Source organism: Mya arenaria, chromosome 6 (assembly GCF_026914265.1).
Source record: "Mya arenaria isolate MELC-2E11 chromosome 6, ASM2691426v1".
NCBI lineage: Eukaryota > Metazoa > Mollusca > Bivalvia > Myida > Myidae > Mya > Mya arenaria.
Window position 1 is genome coordinate 54,408,322 of NC_069127.1, and position 18,817 is coordinate 54,427,138.

Consider the following 18,817-nt stretch of genomic DNA (forward strand, 5'->3'; position numbering starts at 1 on the left):
TGCAGTAAACACTTTTTATTTGCTAAGTGAATCAGCTCTCTACACCATCACTGAATTATTCAACCCCTTCACTGATATGCAGTAAACACTTTTTATTTGCTAAGTGAATCAGCTCTCTACACCATCACTGAATTATTCAACCCCTTCACTGATATGCTGTAAACACTTTTTATTTGCTAAGTGAATCAGCTCTCTACATCATCACTGAATTATTCAACCCCTTCACTGATATGCAGTAAACACTTTTTTATTTGCTAAGTGAATCAGCTCTATACACCTTCACTGAATTATTCAACCCCTTCACAAATGTGCAGTAAACACTTTTTTATTTGTAAAGTGAATCAGGTTTGTACACCTTTACTGAATTATTCAAGTTGACATCCAGAGACGAGAAGCTTGTGACAAACAATTCATTCTTCTGCTGACTATAGAGGACATACCATGGCATCTTTAACCCATCCTTCTCACCAAGCAGCTGGGTCATCTTGCCACTGGTCAGGTCCAGGCATATTATGTTGTTACTATAGCGTCCACATAAAATCAGCTCGTTTCCAACTACTGAGATGCCTACTGGTCTACTGAGAGCGGGGTTATGGAAGACCTGGAGAATGTTCAGGTCCATGTCTAGTTTAGTGATGGTGTTCTTACTATAGTCTGATACATAGATGGCTGCTGTCGGACCATCATCCAGCACTGTCAGGTACTCAGGGTGATTAAACACTGATTGTCCGCTGGCATTTTTGTTTAACTGCTTGGTCACGTTCCCTTTCATGTCCATGAGTTCTACTTTACCATTCTCGTAAGACACTATTAACATGTCATTATAGTAACCAATACCACGACAATCATCATCTACCTTGATCCTGTCCTTAAGGAAGAGTTGTCCCCGTGTCTCTAGGAACTGGATACCTTTATAGATACTAACCGCCACCCTATCCCCTGGTAGGAGACACATGTCCCATGGTACACCAGGCATACTCACCTGGCACATTAGGCTGTTAGTCTTGAGGTCCACCAGCTTTATTGTGTAGTTGTTACAATCAGCCAGTAGAAGCCTTTCTTCAGGTAGGAGGAGCAAGGTCCTCAGCCAGCAATTTCTGGTGTCAGTTGGAGACTTGAGCGAAATGGTTTGGACATGATTGAATTTCAGACAGGTGAAGTTACTTCTGGTTACAGCCTGAACACCTGTAACTGTGATGAAAAAAACACAAAAGAATCAAATATAAGTATATGTATATACTTTTTTATTTGCTGAGGAGTTAACACTTTTGTTATCAAACTATTCTGTGTAGTGAAATGATGACTTTGTGATGATCTTTGTTAAAAAAGGATGTCTATTCCAATTGCATAGATAATCAATTGTTTATTTCCAAACATATACGATATCATGTTTTTCAACAAATTTAGCAAATTATATAATATATAATACATGAAATGTTAAACATAGCAATACGTCAAAAGATAATACATGTACGTGGTATTCAAATGCACACAATATTATGATCACGCCATCATTATAATTCTCTTATTAATTGGTCTCATTTTTGTCAGCGACGTGCGTTTCAACGGTTGGATTTTAACTACAGTACAATTTCTATATGCGACCACCCCGCTTTCAGGATCAACCCGCTAATGAGACAAAAAAATTCAGACCCGATTTTTCCGGCTATAATTAAATGGTCGTAAACCCCGTTATTCAGTAATACGGCCACTTAATCCAATCCCTTCTAAATAATATCATGTTAAATCAAACCGTTAATACTTATTCAATACACCGAACTTTAATTCAATTACTCCTGGATGTATAAAAAATGCATGTGTAACATATTGAATATGTTTCATCATAGTATTTTACAATATTATGAGAATTAATAAAAAAAGGACGAGAATGCATGCTAACATCGCATACAGATCGCCAGAAACAATATGCGTGAGTTCGTGCAAAGACGACCTATATGCGAAGAGAAGACATGCTTACATCGCATATAGATCGCCACGAACAATATGCGCGAGTTCGTGCAAAAACGACCTATATGCGAAGAGAAGGCATGCTCACATCGCATAAAGATCGCCACGGTCTATATGCACGAGTTCGTGCAAAGATAACCTATATGTGACTAGAAGGCATGCTTACATTACATACAGATTGCCACGAACAATATGCGCGAGTTCGTGCAAAGACGACCTATATGCGACTAGAAGGCATGCTCACATCGCATACAGATCGCCACGAACTATATGCACGAGTTCGTGCAAAGATAACCTATATGCGGCTAGAAGGAACGCTCACACAGCATACAGATCGCCACGAACAATAAACGCGAGTTCGTGCAAAGACGACCTTTTTGCGACTAGAAGGCATGCTCACATTGCATACAGATCGGTACGAACAATACGCGCGAGTTCGTACAAAGATAACCTATATAAGGCTTGAAGGCATGCTGACATTGCATACAGATCGCCACGACCAATACGCGCGAGTTCGTGCAAAGACGACTTATATGCGTGGTGAAGGCATGCTCAAATTGATTTCAGATCGCCACCAACAATACGCACGAGTTCGTGCAAAGATAAACTATATGCGGTTAGAAGGCATGCTCAAATTGCATACAGATCGCCACGAACAATATGCGCGAGTTCATGCAAAGATGACCTATATGTGAAAAGTAGGCATGCTCACATTGCATACAGATTGCCACGAACAATACGCGCGAGTTCGTGCAAAGATGACCTATATTCGAAAAGTAAGCATGCTCACATTGCATACAGATTGCCACGAACAATACGCGCGAGTTCGTGCAAAGACGACCTATATGCGGCTAAAAGGCATGCTCACATCGCATACAGATCGCCACGAACTATATACGCTAGTTCGTTTAAAGATGACCTATATGCGAAGAGAAGGCATGCTCACATTGCATACAGATCGCCACGAACAATATGCGCGAGTTCGTGCAAAGACGACATATATGCGGCTAGAAGGCACTCTCATATTGCATACAGATCGCCCGAACAATACGCGCGAGTTCGTGCAAAGACGACATATATGCGGCTAGAAGGCATTCTCATATTGCATACAGATCGCCCGAACAATACGCGCGAGTTCGTGCAAAGACGACCTATATGCGGCGAAAGGTTATGCTCACATTGCATACAGATCTCCACGAACAATACTCGCGAGTTCGTGCAAAGACGACCTATATGTGGCGAGAAGACATGCTCACATTGCATACAGATCGCCACGAACAGTATGCACAAGTTATTGCAAAGATAACCTATATGCGGTTAGTAGGCATGTTCACATTGCATACAGGTCGCCACGAACAGTATGCACAAGTTCTTGCAAAGATAACCTATATGCGGTTAGTAGGCATGTTCACATTGCATACAGATCGCCACGAACAATACGCACTAGTTCGTGCAAAGACTACCTATATGTGGCGAGAAGGTATGCTTACATCGCATACTCATCGCCGCGAACAATACGCGCGAGTTCGATCAAAGACGACTTAAATGCGCAGAGAAGGCATGCTTACATTGCATACAGATCGCCACCAACAATATGCACGAGTTCGTTTAAAGACGGCCTATATGAGCTGATATTGCATGCTAACATCGCATATAGGTCGCCACGGTCTATATGCACGTGTTCGTTCAAAGACGACCTATATGCTGTGAGAGGTCATGCGCACATTGCATACAGATCGCCACGAAGAATATGTACGAGTTCGTGCAAAGATAACATAAATGCGACTAGAAGGCATGCTCACATTGCATACAGATCGCCACGAACAATATGTACGAGTTCGTGCAAAGATAACATGTATGCGACTAGAAGGCATGCTCACATTGCATACAGATCGCCACTAACAATGTGCGCGAGTTCGTGCAAAGACGACCTATATGCGAAGAGAAGGCATGCTCTCATTGCATACATATTACCACGAACAATATGCGCGAGTTCGGGCAAAGACGACCTATATGCGAAGAGAAGGCATGCCCCCATTGCATACAGATCGCCACGATAAATGTGCGCGAGATCGTGAAAAGACGACCTTTATGCGAAGAGAAGACATGCTTACCTCGCATATAGATCGCCACGAACTATATGCGTGAGTTCGTGCATACGACCTTTATGCGAAGAGAAGACATGCTCACATTGCATACAGATCGCCATGAACAATATGCGCGAGTTCGTGCAAAGACGACCTATATGCGAAGAAAAGGCATGCTCGCATCGCATAAAGATCGCCACGGTCAATATGCACGAGTTCGTGCAAAGATGACCTATATGTGAAAAGCAGGCTAACTCACATTGCATACAGATCGCCACGAACAATATGCGCGAGTTCGTGCAAACGACCTATAGGCGAAGAGAAGGCATGCTCATATTGCATGCAGATCGCCACGAACAATATGTACGAGTTCGTGCAAACGACCTATAGGCGAAGAGAAGGCATGCTCACATTGCATGCAGATCGCCACGAACAATATGTACGAGTTCGTGCAAACGACCTATAGGCGAAGAGAAGGCATGCTCACATTGCATACAGATCGCCACGAACAATACACGCGAGTTCGTGCAAAGACGACCTATATGCAGCGAGAATGCACGCTCACATTACATACAGATCGCCACGAACAATATGCACGAGTTCGTGCAAATATAACCTATATGCGACTAGAAGGCATGCTCATATTGCATACAGATCGCCACGAACAATACGCGCGACTTCGTGCAAAGACTTCCTATATGCGGCGAAAGGTCATGCTCACATTGCATACAGATCGCCACGAACAATATGCGCGAGTTCGTGCAATTTCGACCTATATGCTGTGAGAAGGCATGCTTACATCGCATAAAGATCAAAACGAACAATATGCGCGAGTTCGTGCAAGCGACCTATATGCGAAGAGAAGACATGCTCAAACCGCATACAGATCGCCACGAACAATATGCGCGAGTTCGTGCAAAGAAGACCTATATGCGGCGAGAAGGCATGCTCACATCGCATACAGATCGCCACGATCTATATTCGCGAGTTCGTGCAAAGACGATTTATATGCAAACAGAAGGCATGCTCATACCGCATACAGATCGCCACGAACAATATGCGCGAGTTCGTGCAAACGATCTATATGCGAAGAGAATGCATGCTCATACCGCATACAGATCGTCACGAACAATATGCGTCAGTTCGTGCAAACAACCTATATGCGAAGAGAAGACATGCTCACATTGCATACAGATTCGCCACGAACTTTATGCGCGAGTTCGAGCAAAGACGATCTATGTGCGGCGAGAATGCATGCTCATTTCGCATACAGATCGCCACGAACAATATGCGCAAGTTCGTGCAAAGACGACCTATATGCGAAGAGAAGGCATGCCCACATCGCATAAAAATCGCCACGGCCTATATGCACGTGTTCGTGCAAAGACGACCTATATGCTGTGATAAGGCATGCTCACACAGCATTCAGATCGCCATGAACAATATCTCGAGTTCGTGCAAAGATCACCTTTATGCGAACAGAAAGCATGCTCACACCGCATACAGATCGCCACGAACAATATGCGCGAGTTCGTGCAAAGACGACCTATATGCGGCGAGAAGGCATGCCCACATCGCATACAGATCGCCACAAACTATATTCGCGAGTTCGTGCAAAGACGACTAATATGCAAACAGAAGGCATGCTCACACCGCATACAGATCGCCACGAACTATATACGAGAGTTTGTGCAAAGACGACCTTTATGCGGCGAAAAGGCATGCTCACATTACATACAGATCGCCACGAACAATATAACGAGTTCGTGCAAAGACGACCTATATGCGAAGAGAAGGCATGCTCACATCGAATACAAATCGACACGAACAATATATGCGAGTTTGTGCAAGGACGACCTATATGCGAAGAGAAGAGCCTACAAGTTATAAGGAACTTTGGACCTTTGACCTTTATCTTTCACCGACTCACAAGTTTGCATTGACTTGGATTTAGCGTTCGCAAATTATTGATAGTACACAGTAGAGACGGATGGACGGACGGACGGACAGACGGTCCGATTACAATATGCCGCTTTTGGGGGGCATAAAAATCCAAAATATAATTTATAATGCTCAACAAATAAAGCAAAACAGGATTTTCACGAAATATTACCTTGTTCAACCATTTCTGGCGTCTGATTTGTTGTTTCATGAACCGTCTCTGCTCGTGAGTTCCTGCCTTAAAAAACATTAATTACAGTCAACACACACAGAAAATATACGCAAGCCAGACCGGGATTATATAGTTCGATGTAAATGTAACATAAACCTTAAAACATCAGCCGAAAACAGTAAAACGCGGTAAAAGCGCAAGTTGATTTTCTTTATCGCATCTTTCGTTAATAAATTTCAAGCTGCTTTGTAATTATAGATCATCACGTTTATCCAACTGATGAGGCGTTTCTTCCGGTGTACGATCTTAAGCACAGATACATACAGGACAGTAATATTGTGAATGCAGTAAGAAAATGTGTATATAAACAGAAGCCAATGTTTTTTTTTACCTTAAACCGTTACATGATGTATCATACCTAGCTTTTCTGGAACTTTCTCTGCTTTTTGCATACTTTCTGAGAGAAACAAAATACACAACATCAAAACCTAGCCAAATTTATAATACTAATAGTAAAAATATGTATATTCCTTCCATCGAAAGGTTGCAGAAGATTGAGCATGACTTTTGAGACCTTACTTTATATCATGTGCAATAAATCCTTTCAACGGAACCAGTAGAGATGATACATTCGTATTTTTAAGTCTAGTATCTACTCCGAACTTATATGACTTAATAAATCAACAAGCAACTTCAAACAGTTAGAGCATAAAAACAAAAAACATATTCACCACTCTTTATTTCGTCCACCGTACCAAGGCCGGTGCTTGATTCAAGTAGTCTTTCAGTGACAGAGTCCTTCCTAAACTTGTAGTTGTGGATTATCATCTCCTTGTTGATGTCAGCTAGGGCTTCCAGCAGACTCTTCACCTGTTTCTTGGCTCTCTTAGCTTGAATAAACAACTGGGTAGTATTGCTTTCATGCAACTTAAGGTTTGACCTGATATTTTCTACCTTGCCTTTCATGCTATCGCATTTGGATTGCAGTGAATTTAGCAGAGTTTGATCCATTGTTTTAATTTTCTCTATGATGTTCAAGAGAGATTGTTCTCTTTCATTAAAGTATGTGTTAACCTTATCACGATACTCCCTTAATTTTGAAAGCTCATCTTCACTCTGTTTGGTTATGAATTGTAAACTGGTTTTTACATCAGCACCACATGCTTTAATACCTTTGATTAATTGGACAATGGATTTATTGATATCTTCATACTCCTGTCCATCTTTATAAGCCTCTGAGATCTCGACAATGATGTCAACACGACAATCTCTGTGTTCTGTTACTAAACAGTGTCCACAGTTGAGTGACTGGTGGGTCGGGCAGAAATATTTGATTAACTCTTCAGGATGGATGTCGCAAGGCTCAGTGCTGAGTTGGGCATCTGATTGAACTCCCATCTTTGTCGGCATACATCTCTTATCTAACAGGACATGGTACTTTGACATGTGTTGCTTCTTATGAAATTGCACGCAGGCTACGCACAAACCCTCCTTGCAAACAGTACAGTAGGCCTCAGCCTGGAGGGTTTCCCCATCCTGGTAGCAGGGCTGGCAGTAGGTTGTGTTTAATGAAGAGGCTTCTGTCTGGGGGTTCTTACTAGACATCTCCATCGCACTTCAGGCTATGTAATATAAAACAGTCAATATAAAGCCAGCTAATAATAAATGGTAATTCTTAATCGAGTTAATCGAGCAGAAATATGTTTGTAATATGATCCCAGCTTAAAGGGACTCGATGAACAATTAAGCTGCTCGTTTATCATGATTGATGACCATGTGTTTTTTGTTCATGCCTTGTGACACTATATATTGGGAACATAATATAAAAGGGTATTGCTTGCTTCTCAACTATGTTAAAGTAAATGACAGAAATGTTTATCGCAGTTTCTTTCTTTATGTTCTTTAATAAAAGATAAAACGAAAGCGGACTTATAAAAAAGCCAATTTTGCAAAACAACTAAACCCCGATGCATCAAACTCCATGGGACGGGCGAAAATAGCTCGAGCCACGGGAAAATCAAGCCTTTTACATCCAGTTCGAGCCAACGTGGAGATCGAGCCAAACGAGTTCGAGCCAACGGATAATGTCAGCATATTTATGAATGTTTGCCCTTTGTGTTTTACATATGTGTTCCTTACTCATGAAATCCTTTACAATGATAAAAAACCATGATGCATTCACATATATAAGTGTATATCGGATACATTTTACATTGTAAAATAGATTTTATGTCAGGGCAAATAACACCAATTCGGAAAAGCCTACTCCTTGTTACATACCTAATGTCTTAAAATTGACACAGGACGGTTAATCAAAGCATGACATCGCAGACAATTGCCTACCTTCCATATTTATGAGTTTTTAAACTAAATGGTTTGTGACTTTAAAGATAACAGACTTAACATGCTGGATCTACTTGATCTACTTTTTTATTCTTTGCATATTCACCGCATTGTTTTTCCTCGTGCACCGGATATTGACATTTTACCGAATACACAGTGGTTATGTTCAACCAATTTTATTTTTCTTATGAGAAACATAGCTCGTTTTTCTAATGTTGTTTATAGTTTAGTACACAAGTGGAGCTTTCTCCCCATATATGGTGTTGGGGGTCGTGAAGCACTAGATATCGGTGTTATCTTGCATGTAAATTGTTTAATTGACATTAAAACATTTAGGAAATTTATTTAGTGGTCTGTGACCTTTTTCGGTTTCGGAGTTAGGCCATATCAAATCATTTCTATGTTAAGCGTCCGGAGACGGGTAGATTTTGGGGTTCCCAATCCAAAAAAAAGCTCTTCATATGATCAACGGTCTTGCCGAATAATTTTCATTTCATTTTACTTTAATTCCGACTACAGAACACACTTGTCATCAACAAGCTTCACATTAAGTACTAGTACCATTGACATTCGGTATCAGAAAGTGACGAATTCTGTGTGATTCCCATGATCAACACACTTAAATACTTATTTTATTTGAACTCATTTTGCAGTGGAAATCTATCTTACAATTAAGATGGTCTAGAATGGACTAAGCTAGGAGGCTCTGGTGTTTATATTCTACATAGGGTGTTACTCATTTGAAGAAGAACTGAACTGATATTTGACATTTAATTATTACATAACGATATAAAAGATTGATATTTGTCAAGTTTAATACAATATATTATTGAGTAGAAATCGTTTTCATAAGCTGGCAGTTTTGGTACAAACTACCCCCTGATCCGCATTTTCCGAAATACTCTACTGACTTGCTCCCCTTGGCGTTGCTATACTTGCGTAGTTGCTTTCCTTGGTACTGCCTCTCGGTTTTGATAAAGAATGAAGATGAAACGGGAGCCAGTCAATCGACATATCAACTTCCGCCTTCGCGACATTCAGTAAAACAACATGTACTCCTTTTTTTCGGGGGTTCGTTCATTTTTTTCAGGATAGCAAGATAGGTTTTTATACTAAGGCTTGACTCCAATCATAAAAGCCATTGGTTGTCCGGTTAGCGCAGGGGTCAGCTCGCTCGCTGCTCACCAATGCGACCCCGGTTCGATTCCCGACCTGGGTGCGTGTGAGTTTGGTTAGTGGTAAATAGAGAATACTAGGTTAGTGCCGTTGATGGAGGAAGTTTATCTGGCAAGGCGGAGGAATTTATCGGGTGAGCCGAAGGCGAAATGAAAGCTACATTTTTAGCTAGAAGCGCACTCGCTTCTCACCAAGGCGACCCCGGTTTGATTTCCGGCCTGAGTGCACGTGAGTTTGGTTAGTGGTAACCAAGCCGGACAAGTGGGTTTTCTCCGGGTTCTCCGGTTTTTCCCACAACAAAAGACCACACTCTCGTGCAACATCGCGCCAACGAGAGTGACTTAGTATAAGCTATCATAGCTTCCTACACAACCATTGTAAAATATATAATGGTTAAAGTTAGCATAAAAGCAATGTGGTATGGCCTTATTTTGAACCTATTCAAAACGATAAAGAACGCTACTGTATGTGTTGTAACCATCTCAATATTGAAGATGAATACCATTTAGTATGTATATGCCCATGTTATTTAGTTATTAGACAGAAGTACATAAAACGTCATTATTATGTTCGCCCCCCCCCCCCCCCTCCCCCGTGTTTAAATATCATCAACTATTAAACTTTGTTAATAGAACTGAGCTGTTTAAGCTCTGTAAAAACGTTAAAGAATCACTATGTATCCGTAACTGTATTCAAAACAATACATAATTCTGTTCATCCTATTTTACAACCTGTTTATTAAGTGACACTCTTATTCAAAATAAATACATACACATGTATAACAAACATAAATTTTGAGTCATAAACCTTTAAATATTTAGTAAATAATGCATTTATGGAAAATGTTAATTAGTGACAACAAGATTTAAACCCTGTATTTGATAGCTAAAAACGTAAAATTATTGAAGGATTGGTGAATGCTAAATGACTGTACTGTGATCTACTGTCGTCTCATCAGGTAGAAATGCCGTGTTTTCTGCACCTCGCTTTCAAATAAAACTCGGTATCCTTCATAAAAAGCATTGTATTTCACGTTTAGTCATCCTTTTTTGGTATATTTAAAGAATTGTATTATTTGTGGTAAATCTTATTTGGGAGTAAGAGTGCATCGTTAAGCTGTTATGCTACTGCGTTTACATATGTATACCTTATAGTTTAATATTATAATTGAATAACGCTCCTGTAACACAAATATTTGTTTAACTTTAGATTTACCTTGTACATACACATGACATATTTAAGTGAATTATTATGTGATTAGACGATGTACGATAGTATAAGTCTTAATGAAATATCTGTTCTGTTCTGTTCTGTTCTGTTCTGTTCTTAAATCCATTAGATGTTTCCACAATGACAACATGCATTAGTGTTATTTATTGAAATGTATACTTTCACAGGCTCAAACGTTAAAGATGCACTCTAACTCACAATTAAGATTAACCACGATTTATAATATTGTTTGAATATTCCAAAAAAGGATGAATACATGTCAAAAACATTGTTTTTATGAAAGATACCGAGTTTAATTTAAAAGATATGAGCATAAAACACGATATTTCAACCTTATGAGACTATCGTAGACCACATTAAATCTTTTAGCATTCACCAATCATTTAATAATTTTGCGCTTTCTACTATTAAATACACGGTTATAATCTTGTTATCAGTAATTAATACTTTCCATAAATGCATTATTTTGTAAGTTGTTAAAGCTTTATCACTTAAAAATCAAAATTGATATTTGTTATACATGTACAGGTTTATGTATTGATTTTGAATAAGAGTGTCACATTTCAAAAATGGATATGAGTTGAAACTTAAACACTGTATTTCGTAAATTTAACTGAATGACAGAATGGATTTCAATAGAAGCGGCGTCTTAAAATAGGTTAAGATGAGAATATAATAATATAATATTAAGTGAGTATTAGATTTAACTTAACAAGCGAATATCTTGAAATATAACAATGAATTTTTACCTTCTTTCTTTAAATGAAATAAATCCACCCTATATCGCCATTGTTTAACGAGGTGATAACATCCTCACTTGGTACATGATAACACTCACCCTTATCAAGAACAATGATATGATAAATCATGTTTACTTTACAAAAGAAAATCTGTACTTTTTTACTGAAACCCTCATTTATAATACGCGGTATTTAGGGTCGATTTAAAGGGTATTCGGGACACACGAGGGTGGTACGCTGTATGCAGGGTCGATTTATAGGGAACTCGGGGGCCACAGGGGTGGTGCGCGGTATTCAGGGGCGGTTTATGGGGAACTTGGGGGCCACAAGGGTGGTGCGCGGTATTCAGGGGCGGTTTATAAGGAACTCGGGGAACACAAAGGTGGTGCGCGGATATCAGGGGCGGTTAATGGTATACTCAGGATGCACGAGGGCGGTGCGCGGTATTCAGGGCCGATTAATGGGGTACTCGGGGCACACGAGGGTGGTGCGCGGTATTCAGGGACGGTTAATGGGGTACTCGGGACACACGAGGGTGGAGCGCGGTATTCAGGGACGGTTAATTGGGTACTCGGGACACACGAGGTTGGAGCGCGGTATTCAGGGACGGTTAACTGGTTACTCGGGACACACGAGGGTGGTGCACGGTATTCAGGGGCAGTAAATGGGGTACTTGGGACACACGAGGGTGGAACGCGGTATTTAGGGGCAGTAAATTGGGTACTCGGGACACACGAGGGTGGAGCGCGGTTTTCAGGGGCAGTAAATGGGGTACTCGGTACACACGAGGGTGGAGCGCGGTATTCAGGGACGGTTAATTGGGTACTCAGGACACACGAGGTTGGAGCGCGGTATTCAGGGACGGTTAATTGGTTACTCGGGACACACGAGGGTGGTGCGCGGTATTCAGGGGCAGTAAATGGGGTACTTGGGACACACGAGGGTGGAGCGCGGTATTCAGGGGCAGTAAATGGGGTACTCGGGACACACGAGGGTGGAGCGCGGTATTCAGGGGCAGTAAATGGGGTACTTGGGACACACGAGGGTGGAGCGCGGTATTCAGGGGCAGTAAATGGGGTACTCGGGACACACGAGAGTTGTGCGCGGTATTCAGGGGCGGTTAATGTTGTACTCAGGACACACGAGGTTGGAGCGCGGTATTCAGGGACGGTTAATTGGTAACTCGGGACACACGAGGGTGGTGCGCGGTATTCAGGGGCAGTAAATGGGGTACTTGGGACACACGAGGGTGGAACGCGGTATTCAGGGGCAGTAAATGGGGTACTCGGGACACACGAGGGTGGAGCGCGGTTTTCAGGGGCAGTAAATGGGGTACTCGGGACACACGAGAGTTGTACGCGGTATTCAGGGGCGGTTAATGTTGTACGAGGGACACACGAGGGTGGTGCGCGGTATTCAGGGCCGGTTTATAGGGAACTCGGGACACACGAGGTGGGTGCGCGGTATTCAGGGGCAATTAATGGGGTACTCGGGACACACGAGGGTGGTGCGCGGTATTCAGAGGCGGTTGCACATGGTACGCATTATTTAACATTTAGGTTTTATTCAGAATGTATACTCTCAACTACGTTCAATTGTTAGTGTTACGAATAGTTCAGATAGCAATTGAAGAAGCTTTCAGTACTCAAAGGAGTAAAAGCTAGGAAGTATGTGGAGATCCAATTGTAGACTTGAATATAATTCCTGAATATTCGCTTTTTTTATTCTTCCTTAAACGTTCAATCATATACACTATATATAATTCTAATAATTAAGTGCAAAAGAATTAAAAGAGTACATTTATGCAGAATACAGCCACCTTTAATAAAAAAACCTAAGAAACAGAACATGTGTTATAAATTATATGTTCTTGAAAGGATACTGTCATATAGGACTGAGTTGGCTTTACAAATGACATTCGATATTCATTATTCAAATCTCGGTTTAAACGCCATTCACGAGTCCAGTTTGTGTTACTCTGAGAGATAATCGCAACATTTGCATCATTCACGAAAGTCGCTATACTTTGCTACTACTACTTCTACTATTACTACTACTGCTACTGCTACTACTATTACTACTACTACTGCTTCTGCCACGACAACGACCTTCACAGCCACAATCACTACCACCATCACCACCTTTACCACCACTACCACCACCACCAACAACAACAACACACGACAAGTACACTTTTTATCACCACCACCACCACCACCACCACACGACAACGACACCCTTTACCACCACCACCACCATCACACGAAAACGACACCCTTTACCACCACCACCACCACCACCACCACCACCACACGACAACGATCACCTTTACCACCACCACCACCACCACCTTTACCACCAGTTCCATCACCACCACCACCACTACCACCACCACCACACGACAACGACCACCTTTACCACCACCACCACCAACACCACCAACACCAACACCACACGACAACGACCACCTTTACCACAACTACCTTTACCACCACTACCACCAACACCATCCCCACCACAAGACTACGATAACCTTTACCACCACCACCACACGACAACGACCACCTTTACCACCACAACCTTTACAACCACTACCACCAACACCATCACCACCACACGACAACGACAACCTTTACCACCACCACCACCACCACCACAACCACTTCCACCACCACCACAAGACACCGACCACCTTTGCCACCATCATAACCACTACAACGACCACCACCACTACCAACACCAACACCACCACAACGACCACCACCACACGACAACGGCCACCACTACCACCTCACTAACCACCACAACGACCACTACCACATCACTACTGCTACTACTGCTTCTTCTCTCCCCTCCTCCAAATTCACAATTACTGTTAAAAGTACAGTGCTCTGATTTTGCGCCTACAGGGTTAAGAAGTTTAAATGTCACAAAACCCACAACGCGAACGGGTTAAATATCTACCATATCTGCTGTATCTGTTTTTCAATACATTAAAATTTGTCAGCTCATTCAGTTAGATATTAAATTCTTTGTCTTCAAAACAAAATGTATTGATATTTTATTTTGTCGTTTTATAATAAGACATGATGAATTCATTGAAAAATGATTAACACTTTGGTATTATTGAACGACCACATTCATGCTATTGTTAAAACCCTTTGTCTTAAATTTGGAACGATTTGCGCTTGACACATTCAGTGTCTTATAAAGCCATTTTAACCATCTTTCGTTTCGAAATACATTAGTTAAAATAATAAGTTATACTTAAATTGTTGAAATGCTTTGGATAAAAAGTGGGAACTTGTAGGCTTATAAGTAAATATCTCAACGACGTCAGGATGACGTCATATCTACTCTTGATTTTGATCATTAGTGCCACCTTGTGGGGTAAATCATACGGGCAAATTGACGTGACTCGTAAGTGGTATTGTTTATATAAAATAAATTGAATTACTGTTTCAGAATAAATTTAAAAGAAAAATACTTCAAGCATGTTTTCTAATACTATATTTGTCAAAAATGAGTAAAACATGTTGAGTAATATATAAAAGAATAATGGATTGTATCATCCTAGTCCCCCAGCGAATGGCTGTTATGATAATGTCGACGCGTGTTGATCCTGTAAACAATTTCTTACAGCTGATAAAAAATCCATGCATTATCTTTTTCTGAATGCCCAATTAAAACCATATTGCTACAAAAAAATCTTAATTATACACGCCATAATGCGCTCGCGCCTTGACCGAACAGACCGTCGTATGACGTCAATAGGGTCAATCGGTAAGCGCAGTGGTTAGCGCACTCGGCTCTCACCAACGCGATCCGTGTTAGATTTCCGGCCTGGACGCTTGTGAGTTTGGTTAGTGGTCAACAAGCCGGACAAGTGGGTTTCCTCCGGGGCTCGATGTACCCGCAAGTATTAGAGTTTGATTCAGAGGTTAGTTTCTTAAAATACTTCTACAAACCTTTTCACAATAACTGATGGAGAACTGTCAACACATTATTTTGGAAACAGGTTTGTCGAAGTGTTTGATTAAACTAATCACTTTATTACACTCCGGTAATAAAACGAACTCTTTAAGCGATATAGACTGCCCTTTGTTTCATTTACAATGGTAGAGTAAAAGAAAAGTTAACTTTGATTCATGTCTTCATTTTAAGCAAAATATTGCCTTCCGACGTAGCAAATATGACGTAATTTTTCACGAGGTATATATATTTGGCAATCTTTATAATGTTTTTTTTATTATATACCTATCATAAATCCACATGCAATACATATCGCAAAATACGGTGCAATACGGCCGTATTCCACTCTTGTGACGTCACGTCAAAACAAGTATCGTTGCGCGATGTTAAAATGACGTCATTTAAAAAAATAGTACGTCGTTTAAATGGCATTTATTATGAAAGCATGTGGCTTTTGATATTTTATTTTCTACAGCATGCAATGATGTTGCCGAATGCACAACCCTAGAATATTCGGTGTGTGACTTGTCCGATACACTGAAGTGCATTTGCCTCTTCTCCGAGGGATTCACGCCAAACGATAATAAGGACGGATGTAATTACGGTATGTTAAAGAATATTTATGAATTAAAACACACCACTGAGGGTCATGTGACGTTATAAGGAACGACAAGTCAGCCAACGAAGGTGTATATGGATTGAGGCGTTAGCTTAAGTCTTTCCATTTTCGGGAGCCGACTGGCCGGTCCTTATATGGCACAATTCGTGTGTTATGTACCTAATATTATACCGAACATTAATATTACCATTCACTATTTTGAAAAGCGCTTTTGATGCTTTTTATTGAACAAAGCAGTTCATGTTTATTTGCGACAATTGTTCGACATTGTAAAAATCGAAAGTCGCCATGTTGGTGACTTCAGTGGTCCATATTACTTTTTGGCAGGGTCCGTGATATGTGATATGGACCGCTGACGTCATAAAACTAGACTCTTTTTAATTAAAATACACTGCTATATATGGACCGCTCGACTTTATAAACACAGCCCAATGTTCTGACACTCAGATTCAGAAAAGATAAATTTTAATTTTATTGGTTAAACGCTGTTATAGGAGCAAAGATTGAAAAGAAGTGATGAATGTGTAACATTGCATCTGTTCTACAATAAGAAAGCCGATGTATATCGGCCTCGGGGCAACAGTTCAGAAGTCATCCCAGTTTTGACTGTTACACAAATTCCCTTGCGAAAACTTGAGATATTGCTGTCTGGAGACCATAGCCCATATCGACGTCTGGTACCATATACAATATTGACTTCTGGTGACATTATATAAATAGTGCATCGCTTCTAGCGTTATAGTACAAATTGTCAACATTCGGATAAATACCCGAGGCCAAGCCAACAGTATCGTCTCCTGATCCCAATTAACATCATCCTCTGGTGACAATATTAAAGTTATATTCAAAAAGTCGGCCAAATATTCATTTCGAATGGCCGTATTTAATATAGATGTCTGGCAAACTTAATCAATACTGATGAACTTATCCAAAAGGGATGTCTGGTGACCCTAATCAATACTGATGAACTTATCCAAAAGGGATGTCTGGTGACCCTATTCAACAATGATGAACTTACCAAATAGTGATATATAATAACCATATTCAGTACTGATGAACTTATCCAATAGTGATATATAATAACCATATTCAATACTGATGAACTTACCAAATAGTGATATATAATAACCATATTCAATACTGATGAACTTATCCAATAGTGATATATAATAACCATATTCAATACTGATGAACTTACCAAATAGTGATATATAATAACAATATTCAATACTAAGGAACTTATCAAATAGTGATATATAATAACCATATTCAATACTGATGAACTTACCAAATAGTGATATATAATAACCATATTCAATACCAATGAACTTATCCAATAGTGATATATAATAACCATATTCAATTCTAATGAACTTATCCAATAGTGATGACTAGTGACCCTATTCAATACTAATGAACTTATCCAATAGTGATGTCTATCGACCCTATTCAATACTAATGAACTTATCAATAGTGATGTCTAGTGACCCTATTCAATATTAATGAACTTATCCAATACTGATGTCTATCGACCCTATTCAATACTAATGAACTTATCCAATAGTGATGTCTGGTGACCCTATTCAATACTGATGAACTTATCCAATAGTGATGTCTAGTGACCCTATTCAATACTTATGAACTTATACAATAGTGATGTCTTGTGAACTCAATACTGATGAACTTATCCAATAGTGGTGTCTAACGACCCTATTCAAAACTAATGAACTTATCAAATAGTGATGTCTGGTGACCCTATTCAATACTGATCAACTTATCCAATAGTGCTGTCTAGTGACGCTATTCAATACTGATGAACTTATCCAATAGTGATGTCTAGTGCCCCTATTCAATACTGATGAACTTATCCAATAGTGATGTCTATCGACCCAATTCAATACTAATGAACATCCAATAGTGATGACTAGTGACCCAATTTAATACTTATGAACTGATCCAATAGTGGTGTCTATCGACCCTGTTCAATACTGATCAACTAATCCAGTAGTGATAATTAATGAGCCTATTAAATACTGATGAATTATCCAATAGTGATGTCTATTGACCCTATTCGATACCGATGAACTTATCCAGCAGGGATGTCTGGTGACCCTATTCAATACTTCTGAACGTATTCAATAGTGATGTCTAGTGACCCTATTCAATACTGATGAACTTATCCAATAGTGATGTCTATCGACCCTATTCAATACTAATGAACTTATCCAATAGTGATGACTAGTGACCCTATTCAATACTTATGAACTTATCCAATAGTGATGTCTATCGACTTTATTCAATACTAATGAACTCATACAATAGTGATGTCTGGTGACCCTATTCAATACTGATGAACTTATCCAATAGTGATGTCTGGTGACCCTATTCAATACTGATGAACGTATCCAATAGTGATGATTAGTGACCCTATTCAATACTGATGAACTTATCCAATAGTGATGTCTGGTGTCCCTATTCAATACTGACGAAAGTATCCAATAGTGATGTCTAGTGACCCTATTCAATACTGATGAGCATATCCAATAGTGATGTCTAGTGACCCTATTCA

The 18,817-nt window shown here is 40.2% G+C and overlaps 3 protein-coding genes across 3 annotated transcripts in view; 2 read left to right on the forward strand and 1 right to left on the reverse strand.

Annotated features, from left to right (window-relative positions):
- Window positions 1–11,728, reverse strand: LOC128239129 (uncharacterized). The gene is made up of 6 exons (XM_052955614.1): window positions 11,667–11,728; window positions 6,900–7,790; window positions 6,587–6,625; window positions 6,169–6,234; window positions 322–1,191; window positions 1–242 (listed from the first exon to the last, which is right to left on the reverse strand). The coding sequence occupies exons 2-5, from the start codon at window positions 7,777–7,779 to the stop codon at window positions 326–328; spliced, it is 1,851 nt and encodes a 616-aa protein (XP_052811574.1). The 5' UTR covers window positions 7,780–7,790; window positions 11,667–11,728; the 3' UTR covers window positions 1–242; window positions 322–325.
- LOC128237900 (uncharacterized) lies at window positions 9,493–12,839 on the forward strand. The gene is made up of 2 exons (XM_052953478.1): window positions 9,493–9,551; window positions 11,867–12,839. Exons 1-2 carry the CDS (start codon window positions 9,493–9,495, stop codon window positions 12,837–12,839), a joined length of 1,032 nt encoding a protein of 343 aa, XP_052809438.1.
- Window positions 12,840–14,885: 2,046 nt separating this feature from the next.
- LOC128239128 (adhesion G protein-coupled receptor L2-like) overlaps window positions 14,886–18,817 on the forward strand; it is a 44,396-nt gene continuing 40,464 nt past the window's right edge. The window contains exons 1-2 of the mRNA XM_052955613.1: window positions 14,886–15,077; window positions 16,105–16,233. Of these exons, the coding sequence (XP_052811573.1) occupies window positions 14,999–15,077; window positions 16,105–16,233 (208 nt within the window). The 5' untranslated portion in view covers window positions 14,886–14,998. The remainder of the gene's footprint in view (window positions 15,078–16,104; window positions 16,234–18,817) is intronic.

Excerpts from the sequence above, each read along its gene's own strand:
- LOC128239129 (XM_052955614.1), bottom strand. The coding sequence starts at position 7,779 with ATGGAGATGTCTAGTAAGAACCCCCAGACAGAAGCCTCTTCATTAAAC. Across the intron at positions 6,626-6,899 it reads GGTGGACGAAATAAAGAGTG|AAAGTATGCAAAAAGCAGAG; the intron begins GTGAATATGTTT and ends TGTTTCTCTCAG. Across the intron at positions 6,235-6,586 it reads GAAAGTTCCAGAAAAGCTAG|GCAGGAACTCACGAGCAGAG; the intron begins GTATGATACATC and ends ATGTTTTTTAAG.
- LOC128237900 (XM_052953478.1), top strand. The coding sequence starts at position 9,493 with ATGAAGATGAAACGGGAGCCAGTCAATCGACATATCAACTTCCGCCTT. Across the intron at positions 9,552-11,866 it reads TTCCGCCTTCGCGACATTCA|GGTATTCGGGACACACGAGG; the intron begins GTAAAACAACAT and ends GTCGATTTAAAG.